The sequence below is a fragment of the Sorex fumeus genome, unplaced genomic scaffold (assembly GCF_029834395.1).
Source record: "Sorex fumeus unplaced genomic scaffold, SorFum_2.1 ptg000038l, whole genome shotgun sequence".
Classification (NCBI taxonomy): Eukaryota; Metazoa; Chordata; class Mammalia; order Eulipotyphla; family Soricidae; genus Sorex; species Sorex fumeus.
In genome coordinates this window covers 6,514,380-6,542,116 of record NW_026606095.1, presented here as the reverse complement: position 1 = coordinate 6,542,116, position 27,737 = coordinate 6,514,380, and the positions used below count along the sequence as shown (strand labels likewise).

General features: G+C 39.9%; 1 protein-coding gene across 1 annotated transcript in view; it reads left to right on the top strand.

Moving 5' to 3' along the window:
* PCSK5 (proprotein convertase subtilisin/kexin type 5) overlaps window positions 1-27,737 on the top strand; it is a 482,296-nt gene that overhangs the window by 217,903 nt on the left and 236,656 nt on the right. Inside the window, exon 9 of the mRNA XM_056118773.1 lies at window positions 5,431-5,531. Within this exon, the coding sequence (XP_055974748.1) occupies window positions 5,431-5,531 (101 nt within the window). The remainder of the gene's footprint in view (window positions 1-5,430; window positions 5,532-27,737) is intronic.

The window sequence follows — 27,737 nt, the reverse complement described above, 5'->3', positions numbered from 1 at the left end:
ACACCAGAAACAAATTCAACCCAACAAACAGTAGAGTCAGTCCATGTTTCAAAAATAACTTCAGTTTTTTTTTTTTATTAGACATGAGACAATGTGGTACCTTCAGAATAAAACTGATGACGGGATAATAAGGGCAGAAAGGGTTGTGCTACAGGCTCATCACTTATGGTCAAAGTCATCCTGAGTTGAGCTTCCCTGGATATATTCAGCAACAAGCTAAAGGAAAAGATCCAGTCACCTTTAGGAACAAGATGTGAAATGTTGAGTAATAAAAGTTAAGAATGGGGAAAAGTGATGGTTCTTCCCATCACCTTTTCTCGGTCAAACCTGAATGATGCCAACCCCTTTGCACCAAATAAAAATGGCTTCCCTCATTCTGTGGAGTCCAGGAAACCATCTGCTACTCATCCTAAAACAGGCCGAAAATCTAATCTGCTGATCAGGACAACTTTGATCTGGCTTGGAGCCTAGTGTCATCTCCTGTTTTTCTCACTCTGATGGACAGAAATGATATTTTCTTGAGCAATCTGAAAAAGTTCCGTGGAGAAAAATAATTCTGTTTCTGATTTGGATAGGGGAGTGAGGAATTTGGAGAGGCTCAAGATCCACCACCAGGATTGAAACCAAATTCGAGACATTCACTCTCGCCACGGGAACCTGACATATTAAAGTACTTCAGTGTTTTCATTTTTCACATCGAGTTGCTGGCCTTCCTGGCCCGTGATGTGGGTGGACTGTTGACTGCCACTTTTCCTTGAAATTACACTGTCAGATCTTGTTTGCATGCATTGTGATTAATGGGGTTACCCCATGTGGCTTCAGTTTGGGAAACATCATTTTTCATCAAGATTGCAGGCTCTTTGGTGGTCTTGTCCTTTTTTTTTTTTTATTTTTTCCTTTCTAAAGGCAGCCATAAAAATTCTGATTCCCTGGCTTCTCTTAATGATGAAAACTCTGCTTTAGATCTCTTGGGTAATTTACACCTAAATATCTCTACCACTGACAGTAACTTTTTGAAGTAACCCAGCTGGAATTTCCACTTAAGGCAGGAGGAGAAGGGAGTGAGGATGTTTTTGTTACTTTTCTCTCCGTTCCTTTCAACCTCCCCCCCTCCATCACCTTCCAGCTGTACTCCCTCTCTAGCCCTACTCACTGCTCAAGTTTCATTTCATGAAAGTGGTTGAAATAATAATAAAAGCACCACCATGCTGATTTGGAATTCCACAGACTTGCCTGCATTAATGGTATTTAACACTTTACTGATGTTTATATGGAAAACCACTGAGTAACTTTTTATTGAAGCATCTATTATATGCGTCTATACCTGGTAACTACATATGGATGGGGCGTATTCCTAGTATTCCTGTTGCAAATGCGACATCATAAATTTTTTTATTGTTCGCATTTGAGGTTGGCTGGAGGTGGTTATTTATTAGGCTCAGAAATTCTGTCGACACTTGGAGTGTTTATCCTGGATTTGTTTCTGTGCATTGAAAGTGTCTGGTGCAGCTGAAGAATCGGCAAAATGAGCCAAGTGGGAAAACATGATGAAACATCATGAAGCCAGCACAAGTCATTGAAAAAATAAAAGCTGGCAAAGGGAAGTTACCAGGAGGGTGAGGTAAAACAGGAAGAATGTAGGCAAGGCCATCTCTCAACAACAGCCTGTCTGGAGTGCTGGACCCATGCTGCTCCCCAGCGCTGGTGCATTTGACTCAGGGTCTGGAGCTTTGGCGGATGAGGCTACACATTCACCTCTAGTTTGAAAAGAAACAGAGATGTCTTCTCAGTGTTTCAGCTTTCTCATTTTGGGGTATGTACCAAAAAGAATTCCAGATAGCATTTCAGAAAGTTATTCGTATCAGTTCTATTTCAGCATTATTCACAGGAGCAAAGAGGTGAAAACAACCACAGTATCTATTGGTGTGGCTGAACAATCAAGAACCTGTGATAGGTACATACAGTGGAATACTATGCAACCTTAAAAGAAAGGAGATCTGGCCAGATGCTGTAACATGGATGAGCTGGACACATCATTCTAAGTAAAATCAGCTAGTCAGATAAACCCTACCTGATGTATCTCTTGTGGTCAAACCAGTAGATGCTGAAAATAGAATGGAGGTTCCCAGGACCCTGGGAATTTTTTAATGGATAGATTTTTCAGTCACAAAGTTCTAGACACAATTTGATCAGAAGTGGCTATATGGTTGCAATACCATGCAGTTAAAGGTTGTTCTGGGAGCGAATTAGCATTGCATGTTTTGATCCTCATTTAAAAAGAAATACTCTTTTTGAGTTAACAATTGAAAACTGCAGAAAGTTTCTTTCTTGTTGATTTTATTTTATTTTGCTTCGGGGCCATACTTGGGATACTGGGAACCGTGGTGGTGGGAAATGGGCACTGGTGGAGGGATGGGTATTTGATCATTGTATAATTGAAACCCAAGCACAAAAATGTGTAAGTCTGCAACTATACCTCATGATGTCTCACTATTAAAAATTTTTAAAAAAGAAATACTGTTTTTGAGTTAACAATTGAAAACTCCAGAAAGTTTCTTTCTTGTTGATTTTATTTTATTTTGCTTGGGGGCCATACTTGGTGGTACCCAGGTGCTATTCCTCATTCTGTGCTTGTGGGTTGCTCTTAGCAGTGCTTTGGGAAGCATGAGGAGCTGAGGATTGAACCCAGGTCTCCAGCTTGTGTTTAGCTTACTGAGAACTTTCTCCATTCCCCAGAAAGTTTCTCAGTGTAGAAGCACATTGCCTGTTTGCCAAACACACAATCAGAACTTCTGCACCATATTCAGGAAAACAGCCCATTGCTTGTCATCTCCTACAACCAGATCTTAGTAGTTCTGTGCATTTGGATTCATTCTCAGTACCTGTCTATTGTGGATAATCAGGTAACACTAACATTAGAGTTGCCAAAAGGAGGAAAGACCATGAAAATAGATAACCTAGTGTGAAACAAGTCAACAAGAATGATAGTCCAGAGCCATACACAATAGTCCAAGAGTCCTCTCAGACATCCTCCTGTGATTCTGCAGTGGAGAGCCCTCTCAGACATCCTCCAGTGATTCTGCAGAGAAGAGCCCTCTCAGACATCCTCCTGTGCTCTGTAGGGGAGAGCCCTCTCAGACATCCTCCTGTGATTTTTGCAGTGGAGGGGATACTCAACCTTGCTGTAGAGACACTTGGCCAGGCTTGAGGAATTGGCATGATCCTGAGAATTCATCCTGGGGCTCCTGCATGCAAAGCCTGTGCCCCAGCCCATTGAACTTGCACCTTGGATCCATAAAATTTTCTCTCTTTTATTTTTCCTTGCTAAGGAGTTCAACCAAGGGAATAGGACTCATTTCTAAAGAGTTGTGTTCCAAGTTCTTCCCAAATCAACTCCTCTTCACACTCCCTCAGAGATGTACTTCAAAGCTTAGTTTCTAGCTTTCTGCACCTCTTCATTCTTTTCTGCTGACCTTCGTTGTCTTCTCTATAAAATGTAGGCGATATTCTTTTTTTTTGCTTTTGCTTTTTGGGTCACACCCAGCGATGCACGGGTGTTACTTTTGGCTCTTGCACTCAAAAGCACTCCTGGCGGTGCTTGGGGGACCACATGGGATGCTGGGAATCAAATCCGGGTCAGCTGCGTGCAAGACAAACACCCTACCTGCTGTGCTATCGCTTCAGCCCATAAAATGTGGGTGATATTCTTACGATCGAAGAAAGCTTGACCAGTCTTGCAGAAACTGCAGTGAGAACCTATGAGCAGGCAGCAGCAGTGATTTTGCTGCTGGAGACAACGTTGATGCTTGTACAGAAGAGTTGAGATATTTCAGTGGTTTGGGAACCGGGGATGTAGTTCAGTGGTAAAGCACATGCCTTGCATTTGTGAGGTCTTGGTTTGATCCCCAGCTCCATAGAAAGAAAATGTATTTTTACATGTGTAAATATGAATGCAATTGCTTGCAAAACCTTTGCTCAGAATGTTTAATTTCTCCTCATAAAGAGAATCAGGATCTAATTTCAACCCCCCACCCACCCCCGCTTGGTGACATGCCCATGGAACAAAGGTTGAGAAATTCTGCCCTTGCTGAAGGAAACGCTATTCAGCTACAGATGATGCAAACTGAATTTAAGCCAAAAGGGGGAGGGAAAAAAAAAGATTAATTCTCACGTTTGGCTTTGTAGGAAATGGAGAAAGGCTAATCTCCTAGAATAGACATTCGTGCTCTTGGCGCAATATTTTCTTATCCAACCCTCTGGGTTGAGCCTGGTTGTCAGTGTTTGCCTTCTGTCTCTGAGGAAGTCTGGTCTCTGCTTGCAGCATGTCTGTGAGTTCTGCAGGCGAGTGGAGGGGCCTGTCTTCTTCCTGCGGCCAAGCCCAGTTTTTGCTGAAGCCTGGCAGCTCGCCTGAGATAGCAGGTCAGGGACTGACCAAGCTTCAGCCTCTCATCATCGGGCTCTGTGTTTTTGGCTATAGATTCCACACACTTGATTCTTGAAAAATATTGGGATGGAAAAAGAACTTCCCTTTGAACTTGAGCTTGGACTTATGGGAGGTAGCAAGGCAGTAGGTGGAACAGTGACACACCCTCATGGTGTTTTTTGGGGGAAGGAGGGTTGTTTGGCTTTTTCTTCGCTTTTTTTTTAAATTTTATTTATTTATTGAATCACCATGAAATACACAGTTACAAAAGTTGTTCATGATTGGGTTTCAGTCATACAATGTTCCAGCACCCATCCCTTCACCAGTGGCACATTTCCGGCCGCCAATGTCCCCAGTTTCCCTCCCACCATACCCCATCACACCAGCCCTTGTCTATGGCAGGCACTTCTCTCTCTCTCTGTCTCTCTCTCTCTCTCCCACCTCTCTCTCTCTATCTCTCCCACCTCTCTCTCCCCCCACTTCTCTCTCTCCTCTCTCTTTTTCCCCTTCTCCCACCTCTCTCCCACCTCTCTCTCCCCTCCCTCCCTCCCTCTCTCCCTCCCTTCCTCCCTCCTCCCCCCTCACTTTTTTTCCCTCACTTTCCTTTTGGCATTACAGCTTGCAATACAAGGGCAATAGAAACAAGAGCAAAGGGAGTTGCCCACGGTTGGAAACTTGCCTCGAGTGGTGGAGGGAGAGAGCAGTTACAGTAGAGAAGGAACCACTGTGACAATGACAATTGGAAATGAACAGCCCCATGTTTCAGGCCAGAGTGTCCCGCCCACCCTGTTTGAGCAGAGGTGGCATCCGGTCTCCAGGCTCTTCCCTTCCCACTGTTGGTGGATGCAGGTCACCCTCCGCATGGGACGGTGTCACTGGCACGAAGGGTGGTAGAATTTTCAGTGGTTTCATACTACACCATTCCCCTTCGAGGAGTATTTTCCTTTCTACTTGCCTGTGATGCCAATCGACCTCAAAGACCTCCTTTCTCTACTTCTGTCTTCTAGATCACCACAGACCTGCGGCAGCGATGCACGGACAATCACACAGGCACGTCCGCCTCCGCACCCATGGCTGCGGGCATCATCGCACTGGCCCTGGAAGCCAAGTAAGCCTTTCTCTCTCTCTCTCCTTCACTGGGGACAGTCCCTCATCTCAGGGTCTCTGTCCCACCCCGGCCATCTCATTGGTTCCCCAGCACCAAAGCCTAGAATGTGAGCTGCCCACCTTGAGCATGCCAACAGCATAGTTAGGGCTTAGCATTCTCCCACTGTGTTCAGGAAAGAGGCAACATTTTAAAAAAAAAAATGGGGAGGTTTCCATATTTTTTTTTATAAAAAAGATCGAAGTGTATAATTACTTTATTATGGAGTCACAGAGTTAAGTCTGCCAGTTGGCTCTGCCGCACTTGCCTTGCTGAGGTTTTTATTCTAGTCTGGGAATGTTTCCGGGAGTCTCAGAGCAGTGAGGTCTGCCCGCTTCTGGGCGCTTTCCCTGCAGAATGCAGCTCCTTGGCAACGGCACCGGTTCAGACTCACTCAGGGGCCCAGACGGTGTCAAGCACTCAAGATAGAAGTCCAGAAACAAGAACAGTCCATTCGTCGTCTCTCTGTTCGGTGGAGTCCAATTCCATGTCTGAAGGATCCCTGGGAGAGCCAGGCCCCCTTAGCTTATTCACCATCTGGAGGGTCCCCCCCCCCTACTTCTAAAGAGCAGTAGGAAAGCCCAAGAGAAGCTAATAGGAAACCTTCCTTATTCTCAATTTTATCATCTAAAATGCCCGACACTCTGAAGTGTCTTTTTTACTAAATCAGCACCCTAACTTAGTTGCTAACAAGCCTTATCCTGACATGAGGCCCTTTATTGTGGAAATCCATCCATCTCAGGGCAGGAATATTATATTTAACCGAGTATACTTGGTTGTAAGATGCTGGACGTTTTGGGTCATGTGTGTTGTGGATATCATAGCTGAAAAAAAGTTTTTGATTTTCAAGCACATCTGGTCCAAGGACTTCAGGAGAGGGTTTACAGGTACCTGTCCTGAGGCCCTACCTACAGGGAAGCTGAAGTGATGATGTGTTTGACCAGAAATTGCCTTGTGCCTCTGTCCCAGGAGTGATGGAAAGAGCCTGGCCCCTCATTGTGGCTGATGCCGAATGGTAGTAGGTGGTAGGAAAGGAATTTGTGAATTGAAAGCCTGAAATATTTCAATAGGATAAGAGTTTCATCACCGTCACCTAGCTGGTCTCCTCTCCTATAGAGCCTGTTTAAGGCAGAAGGGTCTTAAGTGTACGATGGGCGCCTTAAATTTCCAAGAGTTTTACTCAGACTGAGACAAGAAGCAGAGCACATGCTTTGAATATGGTGCTGTCTTTGGGCTGCCGATAAAAGAAAACTAATCCAGTAAATGGAGTCACTTATGAGCCACAGATTTTTCTCCCCTGGAAGGGGAAGCTGTGAATAAAATACAAGATGAAGGCATGGAAAGATTTGGGGTATGGGGGCTGGAGCAATAGTACAGCCGGAAGGGTGTTTGCCTTGCACACGGCCGACCCGGGTTCAATCCCCAGCATCCTATATGGTCCCCTAAGTACCGCCAGGAGAAATTCCTGAATATAGAGCCAGGAGTAACCCCAGTGCATCACCCAAAAAGCAAAAAAATAAAATAGAAAAAGGATTTGGGGTCTGGTGATGACTCACATCATAAACAGCTTCAAGCAGTAACAAGAGCAGTCAAGCCGACTGAAGGAACTTCCTTCAGTCTCTTAGAAGCCATAAACCCATTTCAGAATCCTCAACCTTCAGAACCTCACCACCACCCAGAGGCCTCATCTGCTGATGTCTAAACACTGAATGTCCGTTTTCAAGCTATGGGTTTGAGGGTCTCAAACATTCAGAACATAGCAGTGACTCTCACCTAAGCGTTAACATTAGCTGATAATTAAGCTCCCATGAATGTTTGAATATCTTTTTGTTAAAGGTTAAATATGAGAGCATTTCAATCACATTTCCTCTTGAAGTATTAAGAGGTTGAATTTTAGCAAGGAACTGGCACATATCCTGTGAAATTCTCACTCATTTTTTTCAGTAGATGGTTCTGATTGTTCTAACAGAAGAAGTCTCAATTAAGTGTGTTTCTAATTTGGTGGCAATAAATTGGACTTCTGAAAACATATTGTCTTCATTCTGCATTCTGGGTACTTTGAAATATTTTCCTATCCACAAAATAGTGAAGGAAGAAAATCAGGAATTCTCTCTCCAACTCCACATTTCTCCCCAGAAGGATATAATCTCAGACTTGGCAACCAAATCCTGTTACTGGCAGCAAAGAATCATGATATTTATATTGAGTTACTACTAGAGATATTACTATAATGCTAATAGTTTCAACCATAATTCCTTTGATTTCTGTAGCACGGTCCTCCCGTTGTTCATCGAGTTGCTTGAGTGGGCCCAGTAACGTCTCTTTTGTGAGACTTGTTACTGTGTTTGGCATATCGAATATGTCACAGGTAGCTTGCCAGGCTTTGCCGTGTGGGTGAGACTCGGTAATTGCCAGGATCTCCAAGAGGGGCGGAGGAATCAAACCTGGCTAGGCCGGCCGGCTGCACACAAGGCAAATGCCCTACCGCTGTGCTATTGCTTTGATTTCTGTTTACGCTTAAGTGAATCTTTTTCCCCCCTCCAACAAACCACTCAGTTACATAAGGTCATTTTGGGAATGGACAATATACCAATCAGAGCTTTTCATTTTTTTTCTTTTAAGCTTATTATTATTATTATTATTATTTTTTGCTTTGCTTGTTTGGGTCACGTCTGTCAGTGCACAGGGGTTATTCCTGGCTCTGCACTCAGGAAATACTCCTGGTGGTACTTGGGGGACCATATGGGATGCTGGGAATCAAACCCGGGTTGGCCGCATGCAAGAAAACCCATGCGTCCTGTTTTAAGATTTTTCAAGTAATCTATTTTGGCCATGAGGCCAGAGTAGCTGATAAGTAATCTGGCAAACCAAGAAAGACTAAACTGCTTCATTGGTGTGTCCAACTGGCCTGTCTCAGTCTGTACGGGAAGCGGAAGGTTAAGAGAAAGGGGTCTGAGGACTAAATAAGTCAGTTTTACACTGATTCTAGGATCCATAAGCTGCGTGAGTAAAAAGTATCTGTAGTCAAGAAAAGTGTAGGAGGTTTTCCAGTAACAGTGTTGATGCTGATCGACTCAAACCTGGCTGACAGTAACTCACCCATCAAATTGAGCTCCCACCCCTGCAAACGTCTCTTAGACTAGTGCTTCTCGGCAACGTTCAGACCTTGCTGTTTGGGGACTCCACCTTTACTGGCAAGTTGAGGAACCTGATCTAAGAGTTCACCTCCTGGGAGAAGAAAGGAAGCCAGAGCTCGCTGCATTGTGCTTTAAATGTAACCCAGCATTACAGAAATTCACCACTTTGATCATGTTTGGAGAGTAATGGGAGGAAGGTCAGGAAGTAGAGTTAGCCAGACCCTCTGAATTGCAGGGCTCCATCCTTTCGGTACTATAAAGAAAGGCATGTTTTTTCCCCCTAATGTCACCAGATTGCAGCATTTGCCCAGGAGCACACTCTTCTGCCCTAAGCAGGAATCCTGCACTCTGCTCTCTTTTCTTTCTCGAGCTCTTTCCTGCCACAGTAGGATTTGGGGAGATCAATAGTAGCTCTTTCAAACAGTGGCCTCTAGACCGGTCTGAGTATTTCTCACCCCCTAAAGATAGAACTTTTTCATTTAAAAAAAAAAAGAAAAGAAAAGATTTGAGGAAAACTAGGAATAGAAATTAAATACAGAACATAGAAACAACTGAGCTTCCAGTGTCCGGATTTCTTGTCTGAATGTGACGGTTGCTGGGTCATGGATTAACTTTGCCATGACAACTGTCAAACTCCTGGGCTCTAACCCCTTCTCCCCGCCACAACAGGCACACACACACACACACACACACACACACACACACACACACACACTCATTCCCCGGACATGTAAGAACACATGTGGCTACAGACTCTGCTGTAACACCACCAGACACCACGGAAAAATTGTGCTACTCCCAAGATCATAAGGATTCACTCTTAAGCTCCTGCCTCCTCCCCATTCTTTTCTGGGTTTGAACCTCTTTAATTAGGGCTGCCATGTGCGACAAAGCTGCCTCTGACAATCTAGTCATAAAATTTGCTTCTCTAGTAGATCGGATGATTTTTCTGTTCTCAGAGATGCTTCCTGGGTACAGAAAACTCTTAGCTCTAGATTCTCCTAAAAAATCACAAGGGCAGGAGAGATACTACAGGAGTTAAGTCACTTGCCTTGTATTCAGCTGATTCTGGTTCTCTCTCTAGCACTTCATGGTCCCCTGAGCATAACCTCCTAGTACTACTGAGTGTGGCTCAAAAAAAAAAAAAGAGTGAAATAAAATAAAAATCTTAAACAGCTGCCAAGGTAGAGAAAATATTGTCATCTTGAAAAAAAGGGGAGAAAGTGGATTTTTGTATTCTCATTATTTATTTGTTCTTCATGTCCAATATATTATAATATTTTGAAGTTTATACTATTTTACTAACATGAATTTCATGGACATGGGAGTAATTCTCTGGCTTTCAGTTTTCTTCGATAGGAAATATGTAGCCCGTACTTACAAGTAAGCTACCATTTGGGTCATTGCTCCTTGAAATGATGCCTTTATATAGCATAACTCAGAATGTCCAAATGACATTTCTAGCTTGGGAGTCATTTTTACTAAGTAAAGTAGTAAAACATGACTGGTAGTGTTAAGTCAGCAATTTTAATAGTTTTACTTGTGCCAAGTCACATTTATAAGGTACTTGTTCTTAGATGCTGGTGAAAATTATCAATATTCTGAACCTATAGTCATCCAGCTTTCTGACCCCTGTAAACCAGCAGTTAAAAATACTGCTTTCAGCCTAGGAGAGAGAAAATGTTGCAAACACATGATGCTGTATATAAAAGAGTAAACAAATCTTTATAAGAATAGGAAATTTAGTACTAAAAGTTTTCCTTTCCTGAATCTGCAATTAGCAATTAACTTTGCTATTATCAATAATTAATAATTATTAATAAATTAGTAATTGCACTTGCAGTTATCAAGGAAAAGTGATTTTACAGGAGTGTTTTGTGTGTTAGTCTAGGAAATTTAAAACTCGAGTTCCCCCAAAGAAGCCTTTTTGGCCTTGTATTACAAATGGCCTCCTTGGATCTTATAGGTTCAGTAATCAAGAAACATTTTTTCTGCATACTGACTAGTAAATAAAAGTGGCCGAATTGAAAAGAAACTTCTAAAATTGTTAAAAATTTAAAAGGAGGGTACTGATATTAAAAAATCCTTTTACAAATTCTTAGTTGAAGTAACTCAAAAGTATTTCCCTCAAATTTCATATCTCAAGGGTCACAGGATACTTTGTTCTAAGAAAACCTGATATATAGAGATCAAATTTAAGGGGGGAAAACATATTTTAGTGGAAGAAGTTACTCTGTAACTTTGCACCTAATATTAAATACTAGTATTTAATATTAGTATTTAGTACTACTAAATACTAATATTAGTATTTAGTATTACTAAATACTAATATTAAATACTGATGTGCTTTATACACATTATGTTGACACATTTATAGGTAAGCTTACTTGTTTGCTTCTTATTAGCTAGGTATTCACTCCTATTACATTTTACCACTGGTTTATAGAGATTAGCATATAGGAATATATAGAACATGATATATACAGAGAGAATACACTTCTAACTAATTTAAGCATTTTTTAAAAATTTTACTACAGATATTTTTGTTTCATTATCTTCTGAATAATGCTTAAAGTTTATGAGAATAAGGTTCTTACTCATTTTATGTATACATGATATGCATATCTAACATTTAAAAATTGAACATTTTGTTAGGAATAAAGTGAATTAGTTTGTTTCAGATACATGTGAAATGTGTCACTCGTTTTCAAAAGATACAAACATACATGTGCATACACACGTATGCATACAAATTATTTTAGGAATTCAGTGCAATAATTTGGTAGGGTGTTCTTTTTTATTTTGAAATTTGTTTTGAACTACAACCGGTGTAGCTCAGAGCTTACTCCTGGCTCTGTGTTCCAGGATCACTCCTGGCAGGGCACAGGGGCCCATCTGGGATGCCAGAGATAGATCTCAGGTCTGTCAGACTGCATTCAGGGAAAACACTCCACCTGTTCTACGAGCTCTCCTTCCCCTCAGAGCAGTAATGTGCAGGGAAAGGTTAGGAACAGTGCAGAACTTGAATAAAAGTAGGAAAGACCCGCCTCAATGATCCACATTGGAATGCTTGTTGCCATGGTTCTTTCCAGTTCTCCATTACATCTAAGTATAGTGTTTTGAAGAAGGTTAATTCAATGCAAGCATTCAAGAATCCACCTGGTCTAAGCGGCAGAATTTTGGCACAAAGGAACTGAAGTTAGACTTACTCAGCCCTCTCCAGCCAGGAATGATTTTCACCTTTCATTTCCTCTAGTTGATTTCTGTCTGCAGTGCCTCAATGCATTTTTTTAATTCAGTTGTCTTATTATTTCTTAGAACTGGGATTAACCAGGGTACATAAAATATAAGATGCTATCCCTTCCCTTATTTCCAAGAGAAGTGCCTGCAGCTTTGATGTGGTGCTGGAAAGGATGATGTTTCATAGGAAGGTAAAAGTATGAGGAATCAAAGATCCGCAGACTCACAGGATGATGTAGATACCATATGTTGCTGATGATTGTGTCATCAAAATCTTTTTCACAAAAAATTTAACTTATCACTTATAAAATTTTATAAGCTATAGAATCCATCTAGATCATTTTTTGCAGTTTCCTTCATCAGCTCTTCATGTCTTTGATTAATCTCTTACCTTTGTTTATTTTCCCAATGTAGAAAAATACCCAGGAAATACCCTAAATATGTAGAATGCATTTATTATAAGACGCTCATACCTTGGATAGTTGAGAGGGAATCTGGAGCTTTTAACAAGATGAGTCAGAGTAACTCACTGAGGGGGTTCAAAGTCCTTGAACTACTATCTTGAAGAGAAGCACCATAAGAGTTGGTAGAAACTTAAGTGTTGGGTTTGCATTAGTCATGATAACTCATGAGCTACTCTTATCATCTTTGTTTTATTTAAGGGAAATCATATATTTTGTATAAAATGTCCCATTAAAAATTCTATCACTGGGCTGAGATGTTCGAAGGAGGCAGTGCTGCTCTGGCCCTGAGATGAGAGGGATTGCTCAGGTTCCCCTGGCATTGTTCGTGCTTCTTTAGGACCACACCTTTTGGTGTGTAGGGGGCCTTTCAGTCTAGAGTGGTGATGCTCAGTGTTTGCGGTAGGGCCAGGCTCAGTCTTAGGCAAGGTTTAAGCTTTAACAACTTTACTATTTGTCCTACTCCAAAGTCCTTTATTTTTTTTGGAGGGGGAGGGGCACACCTGGCGATGCTCAGGGGTTACTCCTGGCTCTGCACTCAGGAATCACTCCCCGCAGTGCTCAAGGGACCATATGGGATGCTGGGAATTGAACCTGGGTTGGCCGCGTGCAAGGCAAACACCCTACCCACTTTGCTATCGCTCCAGACCAAGTTCTTTTTTTTAAAAAAAAATAATAATTTCTTTAATCTATACAGGGTCTAATTTATAATACAATGTGCCTTTAAAAAGAAATTTCAAAGCTTATCAAATTCCTCCCCTCACAAATCTGCCTGGCTCCCACTTCCTTCATGCTTTGTAATGCTTTTAATAATCTAATAAATATGCCTATTTTATAAATAAAATTTTTTTTATCAAGGGCTGGAACGATAGCACAGCGGTAGGGCGCTTGCCTTGCACGCAGCCAACATGGCCAACCCGAGTTCGATTCCTCCGCCCCTCTCGGAGAGCCCGGCAAGCTACCGAGAGTATCTCAACCGCACGGCAGAGCCTGGCAAGCACCCCATGCCGTATTGATATGCCAAACACAGTAACAACAAAGTCTCCAATGGAGGTGTTACTGGGCCCGCTCGAGCAAATCGATGGTCAACGGGAGGGCCTTTACTTTACTTTTACTTAAAGATCACATTCAGCTGTATGAAATATTGCATGGATGCTGAGCTAAAATACTTTTGGAGGGGCCCCAAGTAATATTACAGTGAGTAGGGTGGCTTGGCTTGCATGCAGCCGACCAGGTTTGATCCCATATGGCCCTCTGAGTACTGTCAGGAGTAATTCCTGAGTGCACAGCTAGAAGTAACCCCTGAGAATTTTCTGAGGTTGCTCACCCTGAACATGTGGCCCAAAATAACAAACAAAAAAATGTGGATGGTTATTAAAGTAAAATATCAGTATGCACATCCAGCTGTTTTTTTTTTTAGTTTAGTTTTTGTTTGGTTTGGGGGCCACACTGGTGGTTCTCTGGGCATACGCCTGTCTCTGCGCTCAGGGATCACTCCTGCCAGGACTTGGTGGACCATATGGGATGCTGAGGACTAAACCCAAATCAGCCATGTACCAGGCAAATGCCCTAGGAGCTATACTGCTCTCCTCTCCCCGTGTTCATTTTTTGTAAAGAGATGTGCTCGTTCATAATATTTGAAAAGAATAATGCAAAACTAGTGACTATACAGGTAAATACTTGAGGTTTCAAGGGTAAAGGAAGACTTACCACCAATGCCTTTTCTCCCATATCCTTTTAGAGTTTATGCATTATAAGGTTGGAGTTTCACTCTAGAAATATAGGATACACAGTATGAGGAGAAGAGGAATTATAGTGTAATAGGGGAGGAAAGCCGAAAAGGTTTGTGAGGTAAAAAAGTGTCCACATTTCCACTTGAGGACTCACGGACAGAGCAGGGATGTCCTGTCCTGGATTGTTCCCTATAGTGAAATAATTGTAACCAGACCCAGAGAACAGTCACGATGGGCCTGCTGCCAAGTCTGCATGAAAATAGCTTTGTTATGTCTACACACGCACGCAGACAATACACTGTGTCCTGAGCACTTTTCAAGTTCAAATTATGTAGAAGCCAATTTTTGCTGGCCTCGTTTTTTTGCAACCTAACTAATTGTTAATGGTTTAAAGCAGTGTGACTTCCAGAATTATCCTTTTGGTCCTAGGAAAACCCTTTCAGCAGACACATTCACCTTTCATTATCTGGAGAACTGGTTAGTGTTTTCCATCACTTTTTTATTTCAATTTTCATTTTGGGTCACGCCCAACTGTTCTCAGGACTTACACCTTATTCTGCACTCAGGAATTATTTCTTTTTCTTTTTCTTTTTTTTTTAAAATTTTTATTAGTGAAACGCCATGAAGTACAGTTGTCGACTTACAAATTTTTGTGCTTGGGTTTCAGTTATACAATGATCGAGTACCCATCCCTCCACCAGCGCCCATCCTCCACCACCACTGATCTCAATATCCCTCCCACCCCCCCATCCCCCCCTCCCCATCCTGCCTCTGTGGCAGGGCATTCCCTTTTGTTCTCTCTCTCCTTTTGAGTGCTGTGGTTTGCAAAAGAGGCATTGAGTGGCAAACATGTTCAGTCTGTAGTCTACTTTCAGCATGCATCTCCCATCCTGGGAGGATCCTCCTAACACACAGGGATCATTTTTGGCAGGCTCAAGGGCCCACATGAGGTATGAGGGTCGAACCCAGGTCGGCCACATGCTAGGCAAATGACCTATCCTCTGTACTATTGCACAGGCCCCTTCCATCCTCTTCTTGCAGTGAAAAATATCTAAGAAACTGGGGTGATAGTTGAGTTTCCCAGAGATGAAGCTGAAGGTCGAGAAGTCCCTTAGTGATTTTTACCTGCTGTATTTTTAGGGACATATTGTTCATTGAACATAGTTTGCTCTGATTACTCTGATGGTGAGGCTTGTCTCTTTAGGAGTGGTTCTCCTTCCTGTTGCAATACCCTGAGATTTTCTCTGTGTAACTGGTCACTTTTCATTTTCAAAAGTTACATGTCATTTGTGAGAATTGTCTTCTATGATAAATCCCCAATTTGTGATTTAACCTAAACAATCTCCTTACAGGTCATGGTCAGAAAGACCTCTACAGTATTCTCTGGTTGTGACTCATTTCACAGTGATTATGTTATTATCTATCGTAGTGTTATTATAGCTGCCAGTCTAGGGAATAAGCCGGTTCCATAGGCATGGAAAAGGTGCAAACCATTCATCTAGGATATGCCATCTTCTTTGGCACCTTAATAAGAATCCCAAAGGGTGCTGGCTTTAAGAATTCTATGAACAGTGATACCCTCTGGGAAAATCAAAGATAGGAGCTTCTCCTAGCTTATGTCCAGGGTATCAGGGTGGAGAGTGATGGAGAGATTGTAAAAAGAAACTTTGAGGGGAAATTTCAAGTATGACCTCATTTTCCTCATCTTTCTCAGTTCTGAAAGATATATAAAGAAAGATGTGTGTAGGTAATATAAACCTTACATAAAAACAGTCATTATTGAATTATATATGTGTTAATAGCCTATAACTCTGTGTTAATTCCCAAGCTAAGCATGGGGAATTGAAGGGTGGATTTTCACAGACTTGCAGCTTTCATCGTATTCAGTGCGGTAATCTGAAAAAGCAAATGGTGTCTTCTAAGAGACACACCAAGTGGCATAATGGAATGTAAACTGGTGGCTGGAGGAGCAGTTTTGCAGAGTAGTAAAGGCAAAACTTCTTGAAGAAGGTTGATTTTAGCTGAAATCTGAGTTAGGAGTTTGTTTCCTGAAAGAACCAAACTGAGAATTCTAAGGAGAAGGAAGAGCCAGTTGGTAATTCCTTCTAGTAGGGAGGTGATTACTGATTGATTTGAGAAATATGAAAATCTGGCCAGCTAGTGTGAGCTAAGGAAAGGATCATATCACAGGAAATCATATCAGTGGGACAGCATGGTAGCGAACTAGGGAGCCTTTTAAGGAGGGACATGGGGGATTAAGGTCTTTGGGCGACACCCAGCTGTGCTCAGGGCGTACTCCTGGCCCTGCAGTCAGAAGTCACTCCTGGTAGTGCTGAGGGGACCATATGGGGTTGGTGGGTATGGAACCTGGGTAGGCCACATTCAAAGCAAGTACCCTACATGCTGTACTATTTATTGGCCCTTTTTTTGTTGTTTGTTTGGGGTTTTTTGTTTGTTTGTTTTGCTTTTTTTGTTTGTTTTTTGGTTTTTTTGGTTGGGGGAGGGTCACATCTGCGATGCTCAGGGGATACTTCTGGCTCTCCACTCAGGAATTCCTCCTGGCAGTGCTCCAGGGACATATGGGATACTGGGGATCCAACCCAGGTGAGCAGCATACTAAACAAGCTCCCTACCCACTATACTATCACTCAGTCTCATCTGCCCCTTACATTTTATCATGACATTCCAGCGTCTCAGAGAAGTTACTGGTATGGGAGCAAGGTAGACAGGGTGTGGGAAGCTACTTCATTATTCACAACAGATAACAGTATCCTGGTCAGGGTGATGATAGATGATGATAGGGGACAGAAAAAGGTAGATCTGTTTTATGTACATGTAGGAGTACAGTAAACTGGGAATGAATCAGCTCATAGCTTGGAGTGGGGGAAGGAACAACTGAAACTGACTTTTAGTTTATTCACTGAACTCTCGGGTGGGTTGTACCCCATCCTTTGTCTTTCTCATGGAATCCTTAGAACTAGGTGAAAGATAGAGACCTAGTATGGTAAGATCTCAGGGTTTACTATCATTGCCACAAGACCTGTAGTCAATTTCTACAACTACTAAACTGTGCTTTGGTGCATCTGCTTCCCCCAGCAGTTTCTTAAGCCTTAGAAAGTGCCTTTCATCAAGCTCCTAAACACTTTAAATGATGGAGACATTTGCATTTTAAAAGAGAGGAGGAAAATGAAGAATATATATTTGTATTTTAAGTTGAGCCTATTCTGTGCCTTGCTTTTTAATTTAAATAGGGTATTAGCATCAAATTAACCTTAATAGCTGTTAAGAAATTTTAATATATTAGTGGATTTACAAAAAGCATGTAAATTTTAGTATTCAAACATAGGTTCTTGAGATTTTGTGCATTTTATTCGTTGCCAGGAAATTTTTATTCTTGATAGTGTCTATGGTAACCCCCTAAATACCATCAAATATAATTTTTCTTGGTAGGAACAAGAAAACACTGACTTATTTTTCAGGGTCTGTCATAATCTCACTTCATGGTCTGCTACTTAGTCACTTTAATCAAAGCATATTTCAGTATGTTCTACAAAATGACTTACTCTAGCTTCATCAAATATCATTATCTTTGCATTTGAAGATTCTTAGATGTGTTCCTAAGCCCTCTATTGAAATCCAAGTTAAAATTCAAAGCTACTTTTATAGCTAATGCTCTTGGGCTGAGTTTTGAATCAGTCTTCCCTGTGCTTCCAATATATTTTTGTCCCCATTTGCTTAGAAGAACATAATTTTAGTTTCACAGAACTTAATTTTTTTATTTAGTCCCTTCCTTCCTTCCTTCCTTCCTTCCTTCCTTCCTTCCTTCCTTCCTTCCTTCCTTCCTTCCTTCCTTTCTGTTTCTATCTTCCTTCCTTCCTTCCTTCCTTCCTTCCTTCCTTCCTTCCTTCCTTCCTTCCTTCCATTTTTCCTTCCTTCCTTTTTTCCTCCCTTCCTCCTTCCCTCCCTCCCTCCTTCCCTCCCTCCCTTCCTTCCTTACATCCTTCCTTTCTTTCTTTCTTTCATTTTGAGCCAAACACAGTGATGCTCAGAATGACCCTGTGTTCTAGCATTACTCCGGGCAGTGCTTGGGAAACCATATACATTGCTCGGTATTGAGCCGGATTCATCCACAGTACAGCAGATAGGACATTTGCCTTGTACACCACCAACCTGGATATAATCCCTTGCACCCCATATGGTCCCCTGAGCACTGCTAGGAGTGATTCCTGAGTGCAAAGCCATGAGTAACCCCTGAGCATCACCAAGTATCCCCCCCCCAAAAAAAAAAACCAAAAAAAAAAGTGGGTATGTTGCACTAGCATAGGAATCAGGAACAATGTTTCATATATAAGAGGCAATATATACACATATATATATATATACATAGATATATTGAATTGTAAGAAGAAATAACTGGTGGGAAGGAATAACTGGTTATTCAAAGGTATTGCCAGGTATCTATTTGTATATCTTGTTATCAGAAGACAGTGGCAACAATTTAGTTATAGCTATTGACTGACTCTCACAAGAAGTTTTCATTGGGCTGGGAAGATTTCTTCCAAAACTGGGCTTCTGCTTTACACATGGAGCCCTAGGATCAATCCCCTATACCCTGTAGACCCCTGAGCACCATACAAGTAATCCCTGTGCACTGCTGGTCCCCAAATAGGAGCCAATCAGGATCAAAAATAAACAAACAAACAAGCAAAAAGATTTGTTGAGTCCTGCATATTAACATAATGTCTTTACTTCCAAAGAGACATATTTTTTCACACCTCTAAATTTGCACTCCATTATACAGATATAGTTCTAATCTTTAACATCTGAGTTGGGATATATTTATTTATACATGGGGCTAAAATGAAAAGACGTCTCTGAGGACATCATGGTCAGTTTCAGACCAAACTTTCAGAAATCTAGAACAATGTGTATGTCATGAAGACAAATGTATGCTGTGCTGAACATCCTAGCCTCAGGAAAGTACATGTCCCAGGGGAGGAAGCCATAAATTAATGATCTTTCACCTAACATTTAGCACTAGAAGTTAAAAAAAAAAATCAAAGGAGGGTGATACTATGGTAAAGACGGTGGTTGAATGTAGATAGGAAGAGCAAGTATTAATAAAATGAGAGAACAAAGAGTAAAAACATTAGTGTGTTGGCAGCATTTTTGTGGAGACAAATCATTTAGGTTATCCAACATGGATTTTGTAAGTTTTTATTGGGTTATTTAGTATTCACCTTTTCCATCCAATACTGCTTGTCATCCCAATGAAATAAAAAATAAAAAGGTTCTTTAAAAAAAATTCCTACAACAAATAAACAAATATGATTAAAAATCAGTTGGGCATTGCTTCAAAGATTAAAATTGTTTCATCACTCTTAGAGAATATAGTCAGAACCTTTCTTTTTCTTTCTCTTTTCAGTGAGTAGTTTTTCTGAAAAACTCAGCACACAGCCAGAGGTTGTTGAGAGGAGGAAAAAGAATTTGAGTGAAATTGAAGATAGACTCTTGGAGGAGTCGGCTTATTAGTTAGCTATTGGAAACCTTTACAACCAGCTTGAAATATGCTGGAAGGAGCTTCCTGGAGAGTCACGATTTGAGAGCGATCGTGCTAGTCATGCTGAATTCTTACTCATTGCCATGAATGTAGGTGCCGTTGGAGTTGACATATACTAGCATCATTTTCCGTGGCAGTTGTATTCAGTTTTATAATTTTCATTCTACTAAATCTCTTCATGATAAGGTACATGGAGTATAAAGTATTTATTATCTGTTTTCTGAGAAATCATAACCTTGGAAAGTCATCCAAGGACCATCTAGGCTTTACAGTTGCTCTCTAGTGATACTGTTCAGTGATTGCTAGACAAAGGGGAATAACAATGTATCAGTTATTTGTAAAAAAAATTATCTTTTTAACCTTTAAAAAATTAAAGTGACTTCCTGGAAGTGATATACTGTTCTGTATGAACTTTACTTGATTCCATTTTTTTTAATTATTGCATTCTTATAGAGAAAAATTTAACATGACCAATTTTCCATTGATTTACAATTTTAAATTCTTAAAATGAGTATCTAAAATCTTGAAGGCTGAGAATAATTTTTTTTTTCATCCTAGTGTTGCTTGCGACCATTCCTCTGCATCCATTTCTGGCTTTTTAGAAATTTATTAACCAAGATTCTAGGAAGAGCAGTCCTATAACACCGGTACTATTAGAAATAAAATAATTCTTATATTTAGATTATTACCACTTAAATATTATCTAGTCTTTGTTAAAATATAGAGAACATGCAAATTTACCTAAGTGAAAATTGAAAGTCTTCCAGCACATCTTTCAGCCATTTTTACATGCTTGGGAAACATATAAGAAACATATAAGCACCTTACACTGCGCTGTCAGCCCCAGATATTATTAACATACACAGTGTATTTATTGTTACAATGTTTCATACCTCTCACACCTCAATATCTTCTGTCTGCATGTTGTTCTCCTCCTGACTCTGTTATTTACTCTGCACAAATCTCTCCTGCATTGATGTTTTGTAAGCTTTGAACTCAAATGCATGTTTAACATGTAATAGAAGCAGGAATAGATCAGAGGCTTCAGATCTTACTGGGATTGTATCTGTTCAGTTGTTGGAATTGGGTGTTGGCTTTTGAGAAAGACCTTAGTCCGTGACGCTGTTGTGTACCACCGGTGACTCACACTTGAGTGTGGTTTAATTGACACAAATTGCAGTACCAGTGTCTCTATGTTAATTGTAGGAAAATATTGGAATTCAATATCTGAAGTGTTTCAGAATCACTCAAAAGAATAGTGATGCTATGAATCCTATACAGATCACCTAATAATCTTCTATGTGGTTTATAATTTTCTTATTAGCACGAAAATACTGACTATATTATCCCTCAGCGTAGCCTTTGCAAGTGTCTTGTGGTTTGTCATTTGTGTTCATTTTTGGAGAGGTTGTTTCTTTTTTTTATAATGATTATTTAATCACATGTATAGACATGTATGAATTCCCCAGTTAGTCATATCTTTACCTAAAATATCTTTGGATATCTTCTTGAGACATTTATCTATGGTGATAAAAATCATGGATGCGTTTTCAGTACAAAGGAACTGCTACACAAAGGATCACAGGGTAGGCATTTATTCTCCACTGGGTCATTTGAGGCTCCCAGATTTAAAATATTTAGGTTAAAAAGTCCTTTTCTGTCTCAAAATCTGTTTATTACCAGTTTAGATTTTCATGTAGTGTTTATTTTTTTTAACTAGAATTTATTTTGGTGTTTACTATGAGGATATAAATCAATTTTTTAAAGGCTTCTGTTGCTCAAATTTACCATTTGTTTAGAAATATTTCTCCAAAAATGATTTGTTTTGCATTCTTTAAGTTGTTGCATTTATGAAGGTCTCTTTTAAAATTATCTATGTTATTATCCTGTCAGTTCTTTTGACATATAATTCATTGACAGTAAATTTCATTCTGCTTTTTGTAAAACACTTTCTAAAATATCCTTACCTGTTTATTTTTCCACGAAATTCAAATTTCTATAAATCTCATAACTGTTTTGCCATGTTCTGTAAATAATTCCGGTAATAATTTATGACAATTTTATACATCTTGGCTTTTTCATAGTAGTTGGTTTTCCCATTCAAAAAAATCTGTCTCTGAATTATTTATATATTCCTTACATTGGCAAAATAAATTTTCAGACTTGCTTTTAATTCTGTACTTTTGGATTTAAATTTATTTTTCAGAATAGTGGTTATTTGTGCTATCTAATAATGGTAAAGCTGTTACAATTTTTTTATTTAAATGTTCACTATTTTTGTCAGTTTTTCCTATCTCTAACCTTTTTATTTCACATTGTTACAACTCATCACCTCATTTATTTAGGGTCTGTGTATATGACACCTAACAATCATATTTCTTGTCTGTGTTCATTTGTGTATTTTATCTTCATTCTTACTGAAAATTATATAAATGATCATTATGAGTTTGTTGGAGTGAAACTGGATTCAAGCACATTATTAGTATTGATACCTTCCTTATCTAGAGCCTTGTATAAATGAAAATGAATGTATCTAATATTGTTGAGTTTTCAGTTTCTTCACTTGAAATTTGGGCTAACAACCCCAAATTACTGGGTTGTTGAAAAATATTAAGAATGGAATATTTTCACAATTACTGTTATTTTAATTCATCGTTTTCATATCAATAATGACATAACTCTTTTATTTTCTCTGGATTCATTACTTTAAACTTTTTTTCTATTTTGGTTGCCATTAGCTTTTCTTCATCGAGCCAATGTAGGGTTTTGTTTTGATAAGTTTTATTAGATATTAATTTTGAGTTAATTAATTAATTAATATCTGGGCTGGAGCGATAGCACAGTGGTAGGGCGTTTGCCTTTCACGCAGCCAACATGGCCGACCCGAGTTCGATTCCTCCGCCCCTCTCGGAGAGCCCGGCAAGCTACCGAGAGTATCTCGCCCGCAGGGCAGAGCCTGGCAAGCTACCCGTGATGTATTCGATATGCCAAACACAGTAACAACAAGTCTCATGATGGAGACGTTACTGGGCCCACTCGAGCAAATCGATGAACAACGGGAGGGCCTTTACATTTTTTACATTTTTACAATTTTGAATATGAAGTTGTCAGTTTCTCTTGAGATTAACTATATAGTTTTTCACAATAGAATTATTGATGTGATTCATTAGAATAATAGATTTCCTAATATTCTGTGATTGTGTTCATGAATCAAATTTATTTTTAATATGTAATTGGTTTAGCTTTTAAATTTTTATTTTTGCTTTTGTATATATTTTAATGAGATTTATAGATTTTTCTCATTTGTAACATATGTGTGCTCCATATTATTGCTTGACCAGCTAGCTTTTATTTGTATACTTAACAGCAAAGTGTTTCATAATCATTCTTCATTGTCTATTTTTTCCTCACACGTAAGATAGCTCATAAGACAAGAGTAAGGCTGGAGCGATAGCACAGCGGGTAGGGCGTTCGCCTTACAAGCGGCCAACATGGCCGACCCGAGTTCGATTCCTCCGCCCCTCTCAGAGAGCCCGGCAAGCTACCGAGAGTATTCGATATGCCAGACACAGTAACAACAAAGTCTCCAATGGAGACGTTACTGGGCCCTCTCGAGCAAATCGACGATCAACGGGAGGGCCTATTTTTTTTATGGTTTCCTAGCCTATATTGGTGTTACCTTGAAACTCACCACTGCCTCTGCCCATTCTTCATATCAAGTGGCAATAAATTCACAAACTAAATTTTGAAATATTACAACTTTCTTCTCTATGAAGACACTTGAGACCACTGTCCATGTAAGTTTATTTAAAAAAAAAAAAAGCCAACTTTCTGTCCCAAAAATCTTTGTTGAGAGGTAATGTTTTGATAATTTCTTTTCAATTTTTTTGAGGGGTCACACCTGGCATTGCACAGGGGTTACTCCTGGCTCATACACTCAGAAACTACTCCTGGTGGTGCTCTGGGGACCATATAGGATGCTGGGAATTGAACCCAGGTTGACCATGTACAAGGCAAGCGCCCGCTGTGCTATTGCTCCAGCCCCTTTTCAGTTTTTGATCCTCTTATGTATTCCCTCTAAAACATTGTCCATTTCTTATATTTTTCAAATAAATTAGACAGCTATTGGCATTATTAACTATTATATATATTATTGAATATGACATAATTATAGATATGTTTTAATACTGTAAAATCTCATACTAGTTTTTATGGGTATCTTATTCTCTATAATTTACTAGTGTTGAGTGATTTTCTTAGATACTTTTACTATGTTTTCATAAGGCTAGGTCTTAGAATGCTTGAACACTAGGGCAATTTTTTTCCTTTGATTTGTTAAATTATTCTCTAACTTGCCTCCTGTTAGCCTTCGAATGACTCCTGTTCTTTTATAGATTTTAGTGGCTGAATCCTGGGTCACTTATTTATTTTTGTTTGTTTCTCATTTTGCTTTTGGGGGGGACACACTCAGAGGTGTTACAGGCTTACTGCTGGCACTGTGCTTAGGGATGAGTCTTGGCAGACAACAGAGGGTGCTGTGCTGGGAGTTGAATCTGGCTGAGCCACATGCAGGACAAGAGCCCTCCCTGCTGTAGTATCTCTCTGAGCCCTCATTTTTTTTTCTCCTTTTATATGGAGGCCATTTTTGTTTTTTTGATCTTAATTTTATGCTGGGCCACTGCAGCAATACTCAGGGCTTACTCCTGGCTCGGTGCTCAGGCATCATACTCCTGGTGTAGTTCCAGGAACCATGTGAGCTGGGGACTAACTGAACCCAGGTCGACTGCCTGCAAGTTACATATCCTACCCGCTATATTGTTACTCCAAACCCAGTATAATTTTATTAATTTCATAAAGATTTGGTTCACTTTTGAACGAGCCATTAACTGACTGCCATTATAATTTTTTTTAACAGTGTTTTCACTTCCTCTTTGGTAGAGCAATTGAAAGTAGTCCTAAGTATTTAATAAACTTTGTCATTATTGACATTTATGATTAACTTATTTTCAATATATCATCAATTTTGTTTCAAAATTCTTTGATGATTTTTAAGTGAGAAATACTGTGTTCATACATTTTAATAGTGTCAAAGTATTTCTGTTATGTGGTAATAGAAAATAAACCCTATTTATCACAACATATTGAATTATTGCAACACTAAATGTGAGTCCATCAGGTTTTTTTTTTCTTAGAATCTTTGACATTCTGTTTCATTTATTCTATTTATTTGGCTTTTTGTGGCAAAACCGTTGGTCTCAGAGGTTACCCCTGGCTTTCACTCAGTGTTCTCGCTGGTGGACTTTCAGGGGACCCTAGGGGTTCCCACAGATTGAACCGGGGTCAACCAGCCATGTGCAAGACCAATGCCCTACCCTCTTTTCGGCCCCCTAAATAAATACATCTTAGTGAAGTTATCACTTAGGTGTTTCACTTTGTAAACTTGCCTTATATTTTCTTTTCTGCACACATTTTTCCTCATTTATCCATTTTAATGATCTACAGTCTGAAGTTATGGAGCAGATTATTTTCATTGACTTCTTTCTTACCATTATTTTTCTTTTGAGAAGAATTGTGTTCAAATTGGGCTGGAGCAATAGCAGCGGTAGGGCGTTCGCCTTACAGGCAGCCAACATAGCCGACCCGAGTTCGATTCCTCTGCCTCTGTGGGAGAGCCCAGCAAGCTACCGAGTATCTTGCCCACACGGCAGAGCCTGGCAAGCTCCCCGTGACGTATTTGATATGCCAGACACAGTAACAACAAAGTCTCCAATGGAGACATTACTGGGCCCGCTCGAGCAAATCGATGAACAACGGGAGGACCGTGACCGTGACCATGTTCAAATTAATACTAGGCCTTACCTACGTTGACTTTCAGAATTAGAAGAAAGTCTTTTGTAACAGTTCCACTACTCAGAGTTTTTAACTTGACTTATTCATCAGCTGAAATAAATCTTTAAACCATTTTTATTTTATTTTGACTTTCAGAATGTGTTTGTAAAAAAAGTAGCTTAGTATATTTTTTCAGTTGTGCAAATAGGAGCTTTCCTCTGCATTTTCTCAGAAAGGACTAGGATGAAAATCTTAGGATAGAATTCTTGGGTTCATTTCCTTTTAGTCATTTTTGCTGTCCTGTCATTATCTCTTGAAAGTAGGTTTACAGAGTAAATCTTAAGACAGATGCTGATATATTTTGTATATTAAATTTTTGAATAGTTGTTTGATGATATTTTTCTTTGTATATAATGAAAAAAATTATATTCTGTCTGGGAGATGCAGATCTTAAAATTTCCGGTACTGCCTCCCTTGGCCATACTGAGTTCAATAGGATCTTATTACTGAGCGTATTCATTGCAGGGCTTCAGAGCTCGGGTACTGGGACATAAGAAACCCATGCCCATTAGTTTTATGACTTTGGGTAAGACATTTAGCCTTTCTAAGTTTCTCACATCTGAATAAGGGGCAGGAGAATGCCAGGTTCCTTTTCGGGTGGTGTTGTATAGCTAGTGAAATTGAATGCCTTAAGTATCCATTGGGCAAGAAGGGGGCATAGATAGAAAAGACCAAATTAATATTTAGAGGAAGACAAGCTCATTTCTTGAGCTGGATTTCAGTTTTGTACCCAACAAATCTATCATCAGGTCTAACTTTTCCTTTGTTTTGTATTTGGTTTAAAAACTGTGGGCAGTTCTCGCATTCATATCACACATCATTAACTCATAAATATTTTACCCACTGTATCTACACCAGTTTACTCACTCCGATGCAGACTTTGATTTTGATAAATTAATTTTAGAGTCAATCTGGTCTTTCTTTCATCTTCCATTTTGACCTCTTAATTTGTTTATTTCTTTTTTTCTGTAGTTTTTTTTCCCTAATGACTCCAAATTAATGATCTTTTTTTCTCTGCCTTCATCTTTTTCTTTCTCATTCTTCTCTCTCCTGTCCCTAGAACTGTTTTTCCTCCTATTCTTCCCTTCTTTTATTTTCACATCCTTCAATGCAATATTTTTAGTTATTCTCATTGAGATATACTAAATTCAGAAAGAGATGAAGGTCCAGCTACTTTCTCTAACATCCTAGTGTATACACTGACACAAAACTGCCAGTATAGACAAACCCCCGGCCAATCCTGAAATCTGGAAAAAGTGACATTTCATCCAGATTAAGATGCTGGATTAGAAAGGGGGTCATTTCTAACTCTTCCATCAAAATTGTAAGCTGAAAGCCTTGTTTTTGTGGAAAAGTCCATGTTCTTGAACACATCACTTTGCCCATTCATATTCCTCTAAGTAAATTTCTCTAAAACTCTTTTGATTCCAAAAAATAAAAGAACTGGAGGCTTGCACATCCTTCTCTTCCATACCCCTGCTAAACTGATTCCTCCCATCGCCGTTCTCTATTAATTCTAGACAGTGTGTGGAGAATTAAGTAGTGGTGCTAGTCCTGGGATAGGTCCTGAGCCAGGTCATTGAACCTTCTGTGCTTTAATGTCCTTATTTTGTTGATAGCAATCAGGGTGTCCATTTCCTAGTATTGTTGAGAAATTAAACGATGAATATAGGATACTTCGGTGCTTGACACAAAGTCAGCCTACAGAACAGCTTCTACTTATCTGTCCTTTGGGAGATTAGAGATATTTCTCTTAGGAATTGTTTCCAGTAGCAAGACTCTAGAGAACAGGAAAGTCAAAAGTCAGAATATAGCTTCAGATGCTGAAAGCTGTCAAGGCCAGTGTTTCTTTTTTTATTCTTGATCTTTGTTTTAATCTGTAAGACAATTAATGAAAATGAATAATTATGTTAATGAAGATTTAGGATCAATGTCACCTTCACTGTCCTCCCGTTATTCATCAATTTGCTCAAGCAGGCCCAGTGACATCTCCATTTTGAGACTCGTTACTGTGTTTGGCATATCGAATACATCACGGGTAGCTTGCCAGGCTTTGCCGTGCGGGTGAGATACTCTTGGTAGCTTGCGGGGCTCTCTGAGAGGGGCCAAGGAATCTAACCTGGCTCGGCCGGACTGGCTGTGCACAAGGC